Source organism: Atta cephalotes, assembly GCF_000143395.1.
Source record: "Atta cephalotes unplaced genomic scaffold scaffold00110, whole genome shotgun sequence".
Taxonomy (NCBI): Eukaryota; Metazoa; Arthropoda; class Insecta; order Hymenoptera; family Formicidae; genus Atta; species Atta cephalotes.
The window spans coordinates 74971-82582 of NW_012130174.1; the positions used below are offsets into that span (position 1 = coordinate 74971).

Here is a 7612-nt window from a genome sequence, read left to right on the forward strand (position 1 = left end):
GTGAAAGCTTAAAGTGATTTCGTTTCATCCAAACTCTCTTTATTTGCAAATTTTGTAAATGAAAGAAAAATCAACGTGTCATTTCTCGCTTGGCGTCACTTCCAACATGACCTCGGCGATTACTCAGGAGCTTTAAACAACTTTCCAAAGCTGAAATTCGACTGATTTTTTGCACTTGGCCAAAATTTTTCTCTTTTGGAAAATCAAAGATGCTCGTTGTTTTTTCTTAGAAGAAATACAATACAGCAACTCACAATACATCAATTGACTCGAAATGTGAACGTGATAATTGCTTCTTATTATTACGCTTCCGTGACGGCTGACAATTTTATAAGATAGTAAAACGTTCTGTAATGCTACTTCTGCGTATTATCTTTGTACAACAGTTTCGACTAAAGCTGAGCCACTTCTTCGTTCTCACCTGAAATCTGATAATTAGTTTGCTCCAAGTACGATCGATAAATATAAATATTTGATGCTTAACGTACTCTTAATTGCAACTTAACTCTGTAACTCCAACTAACCGATAATTGCTATCACACGTGAGGTGTGAAAGTTTATTAATTTGTTGAAAATCCGTTATATAGATTTGCAACAATGTATTTTCTAGAAATAATTGTGCGACGTGTATATGAACATCTAATGTTTAAATAATACATAATTAATTGCATTAATTAATAAACATGTTAAATTGTGAAATTATATATCTATAATTACTTGAAATCAAAATTTAACAATCCAACTATTTATACAGAGAGTGGTCCCAGAATGGCCAAATATTTCGTGTGCTGGTATAGCGGATTGAACTGAGTCAAAAAATCCTCTACCATTTTCGCAATAGTTAACAAGATATTAATTAAAATTGCAGAATATTGATTTTCAATAATTTTTTTACTCAAGTACTATTAACTTTACAGGAAAAGAGTATGTAACAAAAATCGTTTATTGCAAAAATATCAAAATTGTAGAGGACTTTTCGACTCATTGTCAGTTTAGTTCTAACAATCGCTCTACAAATACACGAAATATTTGACGATTATTCTGGGACACCCTGTATATATAATTATTTGAATCTTATATAAGATTATTATAAATGTATCATAATATTCATCTGTTTATTTACGTGTCGCACACTTATTTTCATTTATTAATAATCCGTTGGAAAACGTATTTAAAATGCAGTTGCACGAAACTCTTTCGTTCGCGCGATGCGGATATATCATATATATTGCGTTTATTTCTGTTAGATTTCTACCAGATTTCTACGCTGGCGAATATTTGGCATTTATATTATTTGAAATATTTATTTTTCAAATCCATGCGATCTCGCGTATCCCTTGCATTTCTAATTAATAATTCTAATAATACATGCATGCATGCGTGCATGCGTGCGTGCGTACAAGTGCATCCGGATTTTTTTGCGAACGCAAGTCTATACAACAGGCAACCTGCAACATTTTCATTAGTGCATTGCACTAATGTTATATCGTAAATATGATATGAGTTATGTTAATTCATACACATTGAATATTCCTGTTATTAACGATGTCATCTATTTTTAGAATAAATATATAATATTCTCTAGTAATAGTGCGATATTATACAGTACAGAAATATTATACATAATGATCTAATTTTAAATTTTCTTAATTATTAATATGGTTTTTACAATGACTATTTTGTAGTTCTTGCATTTGTAAAAATGCAAGTTGTATGAAAAGCAGTATTGCAGTATTCTGTTATAAAATATTTTGAATTTGACATTCGTTATAATTAATTGAAATATTACCTTATGATATTTTTGTACATTCTCGAGATGTTTGAATTTTATAAAGAAATGACTACCAATATATCATGTGAAACGCAATGGTTGCATAGGAGTTTCGACAGAGCGCTCGACTTCGTTGCGCTTTCTCGCACTCGCTAAAAGAAACCGTCTGGCCTAGCTATTCCTTTTCTTTCATGTTATGTAAAAACGAGCTACGGGATTAAAATTAAAAGTTAATAGAGTTTATATCGGAAGCTTTTCTTCGAGAAATTAGAAATATTGCTGGAAGATAAAAATTCAATAAAATGTGTTATGACTATCATGTATCACATACAATAACATTAGTAATGTAAATTGTTTGACATATTGTTGAAAAGAATGCGGTCTATCAAGTTATCAAATAATTTTCAGCAATGCCATACAAGATTGCACTTATAGGTCCGTATATTCACAGCTTTCGTCTATCGATAAATGCGCACATTTCTATTTCTGATTGTGAGATTCTGTAGTATATGTAAACTATATGTTAAATGCGCACATAAAATGTGCTTGATAAAAGTGGAGTGTAAATGCGGATAAATTTTAATACATTAGTTAAATTAAAATTGATATATTAAAATTAAATATTTATATAATTGAAAATTGACACTTTAGAAAAAGTATATGAACAAATCGTATACTTTCGACATTTAGCATTGACAATATTGCGAATCCTCTTTGGATTTGTCTATGCACAGGAACAGCACAGGTATTTTCGTCAATGAAGATACATTTTCACGAGCCGCTGAAACAGCTGATTTTTGAGCAGTTCATGAAAATATATATCTTCGTAGGATTAGATATCCTTTAAGCGCTAGATCCTTTAAGAGCTAGATCGAATTCTCAAAATGGGAAACTACCGACACATGCAATTGTGCATCTTGTCGGTGCGGAAGTAGGTCGCGACCTAGCTATCAATGTGACCTGCGCCAATTCGCAATCCTCTCACAGGGTATATGTACCTCATGCAGCCTTGATAAATTCGGTTAGACGATGCGGCTTTTTCGTATATGTGGATTCGACTCGATACTGTCAACCACGATATTTTACTTTCGCAAAACGTAGCAACGACAGTAACTCGGGAAATGGTGCAGTACAATGAAAGCGTATCTTGTATTTCTTTTTATTTTTCTACGCTTAATAGGAGACTTTCCCTCAATCTCTTCAACTTTATATATCCCTTCACATCTTCCAAATAAAAATGTCAAGTATAGAATCTTGCGAAACAATCATCCTCTAATAAAGAAATAATATCGAGAGAATTCGAATTCTTTTTTCCCGAGAAAAACCTATGAGGAATATATAACTTATTAAATTTAAAGGCATGTGTTAATTTATAAAAAATATCTTTCTACTGAGATCGACTTGGTCGGGGTCGACTTGGTTGTCGTGCATTAATAGGGTACCTTTTCTGCCGATACTATCATACAGCGCATGCATAACGATTTTAAATCTTGATAGAGTTTGACAAAATGACTGGAAAGTATGCGGACTATTGCGGAAGAATCTAAAAGCTGGTTTTCTCCATTTCCCTCCTCGACTTAACACACACAGCCGATGCGACCGCACCATTATTTCAACGATTCAACCGATACGTACAGCCGTCCTACGCGCGTTTTCCCAGCTTGGAAACGGGATTAGACGTGGTGCGCGCACCATGGAAGGGTCGGTGAACTCGAACTGGAAGTAAAAGTTTCGTACCGGCCGATTTCTATATTCGCAAATTAATTATTCGCACGTTGCAAAGTATATGAAAGTGCCGCTACTCTGTACTATATATTATTTTCTTCCGTGCGGGATTATCTCGTGTAAAAAAAAAATCATTCTTATTCGTCTTTATCGTCTATCCAGCTTACATATTAAGCTGGCTTGATCCGCGAACATTTGTCACGGAACGAGCGTTGCTTAAATTAAAATAAGTACGATAGAAACATTAAACAGATCTATGTTATTGAAAGGAAACAACACGAAATGCGGAAACAATTTAAAGCGCTAAAAAGATATATATTGCATATTAAAAGGAAATAAACAAAGCATATTAAAAGTAGACATATGTATATTTATACATATTTGATCTAATGAAAGAAAAAATAGATAAAAAAGATTATCAATAAAGATTATCAATAAACGTACTTTGTGTTTTACCAAAAGTAACAGTCTAATGTTTTACGCTTGTTTTGTTATTTCCTTTACTTTTGGCTGAATTAATACATGTACCTATCTGCATGTCTATCTATATATCACCCTGAATCTTTTGTTTCATGAAAATAGTCTTGTTTTTCACATTTTGAAATGACAGAATTTATCAAGCAATCAACAATCAAATTATATCCGATTCGAAACATAGTCTTGTACGAGAATCTCTCTTTATTTGTTACCAAATTCTGTCATTCCGCCGGATTCCATTTCCACATCGTTATATCGAAGTCTATTTTTTAATGACACGTCGAGTCTTTCAAAACTTGCTTTTTTAAAAATTTTAAAATTTTTAGATGTATCCAATTCGACTGTTTTATATCATAAAAGTAAACGGCACAATGATAATATTTCGAGTGCAGAGAATGCATTTGTACATCAATCTCTGTATATTGCAGAGAACTAAAATAACCGATAGTCCTTCTGCATCTCGGAACTAAAAAGAGAATAAAGGAATGAAGAGAACCGCAGAACTTTCTAAGCCATACCTATCTTCTATCAACGTATTGTACTTATACCTTTGAAACTATGTCACTCACGACCGAGATAATATTTAACCAAGTAAAAGTTTTTTATTATTAATCATAAAATCATAAAATGTCTGAGATTAAAAATTAAATACTTTTAAAACGCAAAAGCCATTGTTTTTAATTATTCATAATTTATATACTGTTAATGTTTGATTCAACATCATCTATTTCAACCGCTTTATTATTAGAATAAAACGAACAATCTTGACACCGTGAATAATATGACGTCAATCCTTATATTCCGATATATGATATTTGTCCTTCTACTCTCAAGCCATAGAACATTGACGTGACATTGATCGCTCCAGTTGCAAGTCATCGGTATTACACAGTGGAGGATTTTCCGTATTTACGGTTCGTTGTTTAACACATGCATCTACAATTGATCTCGTAAGCGCTACAAGTAGTTATGTAATCCTATGGTCTAATGGTACGAGATCGCTCTCTTTCTCTCTGTCGATCTTTCCAACACATGTAAGCTTATTAATATCAAGTCCCTTATAGGTGGTATGATTTGATAATCTTAATCGCCGAACCGGCGATTTCAATTTGAAAGGGAAAGAGCAAGAGCACGCATCACCGATCGATATATTAAAATGGAAAAATGTTTTCCCATATCTAGTCTCGTTCATGCGGAAAAATCACAAATACGTCCTGCACGCGAAGCTGTTTGTACATATATGCGAATATATGCACGAGTTAACATACAAGGTCATCGTTGCGTCCCTATAATAGAATGTTCGCCGTTACTTGCGTAGACAGAATGATAAGCGCGACAAGTGAAGTGCAACGAAATGCATCTAAATATTAAAGAATAAGAAAAGAATTATTTTAAATATTTTAAAACACTCGATTCGAAGATCATATAAATATTTGAAACGATATAATGATAAACTTTTCAAGATTTAACAATAATATTTATTACAAATTTTTAATAAAAAAAATCAGATTTGCATTTCTTCATTCGAGAAATAATATTTCTTCTTTATAACAAAAATTATATAGAAGAATCTGTTATAAATGATAAAGTGAAGAAATATAGTATCTTTCTCAATCTTTATATTCGAATCCAAACGTAACGGGTTCGCTATATTCTTCTATAATTAAAAATGAAGAATTTTATACCCTTGGAAGGAATCGAGTTTTTATGCGAGTATTTTTATAGCTGAAAGTTTTTATAGCACGAATAATTGCGGAGAAGAAATCGGAACGCATTATATGCAGCAAAATTTGATTTCTATCTTCGTATCGTAGACTTCATATTTTAAACGGGTTTATAAAAGACTGAATTCAATAAGTATTGATCGCGAGTGTTTTAAAACTTCTAAATTAGAGCAAGAATGGCCGCAATTCGCATCCCAACTTTGCACAATTTAATCTCCGACATTTTAAAAATGAGAATAAATCTTATGCATGTTGACGCATGTATTCGCATGTATACTCTTTCTTTATAAATAGAATGCACTGTAATCTAGTGACAGTTAAATAATGTCGCGTCTATTAAGAGATTATAAAGTCATCCTGACGTATAAACGCGCAGAGCCTAATGCGATTTGCTGCAGTTTCGATGCATTTTTCCGCTTCCTCAAACTTCTCATGTGCCACAATTGAAATAAGAATGTTAGTTAGACTGTAGTTGGATGAAAGCGATTGTTAATGTCTATGCAAGGTGTGTTCACCTTAATTATGATCAACGTATTATAAAACAATTACGATCTTTATAAACGATGGTGAAGGTATCACTCTCGAGACGGATTCGTCGTGGTCTGTTCTGTTTAAATGCGATTATACCAGACACGAACGCCTACGCATGTTTTTTTCTTCTTTTTTCGAATACCAACACGATGATAATATCAGTAATTCATAGTCACTTAAGTAGTAAAGTGTGTTTACTTTTTAAAATTTTTTTTAAAGTATTATACAGATAAAAATTAAAAGTTCATTGTTTTTTATTGAAAATGATATTAATTGTACTGAGATAGCAAGAAAGTATAGCTTTCTTTGTAATATGAATATTTAAAACACTCGACATTATATTTTAAAAATTGATAATTATTGTCCGAGTATCTATATTATTATCAACTAAGCTTGAATTAATTTCAACTAATAATTATTGATCTTATATATTTATTAAATCATTAGTGTAGAAAATCTTTTAGAAATATTTTATATTTCAGTAGGATATATTCTTACAAGTATTTTGTGAAACAAAATGCTATACGAAAGACTGTAAGGAAACGAATAAAGTCTTACGAAGTTGTTTCTTGAACATTATTTTGCCACGATAGTCTTTCCGTAGTCGAACCGAAGCTAACTCCGTTGAGTCGTAGCAGCCGCGAGTTCGCTGAAACCGGTCGCGGTGTATTGTGCCATAATTGGGATCCGTATATTAGTACTCTCAGCATCTCGCTCTCAGGAAGTATCTTCTTCGCACTTCCATTGGACATAAGATAAATCATAGGTTTATAAGATAAATTATTCGATAAATAAATAAGATAAACGAAAGTTTTGTTATTATATTTTATATCATATAACTGAAATATGAAAAAAGTGAAATGGAAAGTGAAGTGAATGGATCACTGCAAAATTTTTAATACAATTTTTATAGTTTAATTTTTTAATCTTTTTTTAATTGCAAAAACTCTACGTTTGCGCATTGCTTCTCGTTTCAATAAATTCTTTAAATTTTAACAAATTTAATGATGTAGCACGTTTAAAGAATTATCACGTTTAAAGAATACTTTTTCTTACAGCGGCGAAAAAGATGCCGGCGATAAGAAAGAGAAGGACAAGAAGAAAGGTGCGTAGCATAGTCTATATTGGAAACTTGAGAACTTATCTATTCTAGCCGATGTGAGGCCTTCGTTAGCTATAATTATAAATTCAAGTTTGTAGACTTTTTCCTTTTTCGTGTTTCATTTTATTGCGATATTAATAATTTGACTTAGATGTTTATCGAAGATCTTTAAATTTTATATATATATATATATATATACTATATATATATATATATATATATAATAAGAGAAGAGTAATACTAATATATAGTAGACGTAGTAGTAATTAAGTTTTATTTACG

General features: G+C 31.6%; 1 protein-coding gene across 1 annotated transcript in view; it reads left to right on the forward strand.

The window, feature by feature from the left end:
• Positions 1–3279: 3279 nt before the first annotated feature.
• LOC105625127 (F-box only protein 32) overlaps positions 3280–7612 on the forward strand; it is a 6489-nt gene continuing 2156 nt past the window's right edge. Inside the window, exons 1-2 of the mRNA XM_012206467.1 lie at positions 3280–3290; positions 7287–7333. Coding sequence (XP_012061857.1) covers positions 3280–3290; positions 7287–7333 — 58 coding nt within the window. The remainder of the gene's footprint in view (positions 3291–7286; positions 7334–7612) is intronic.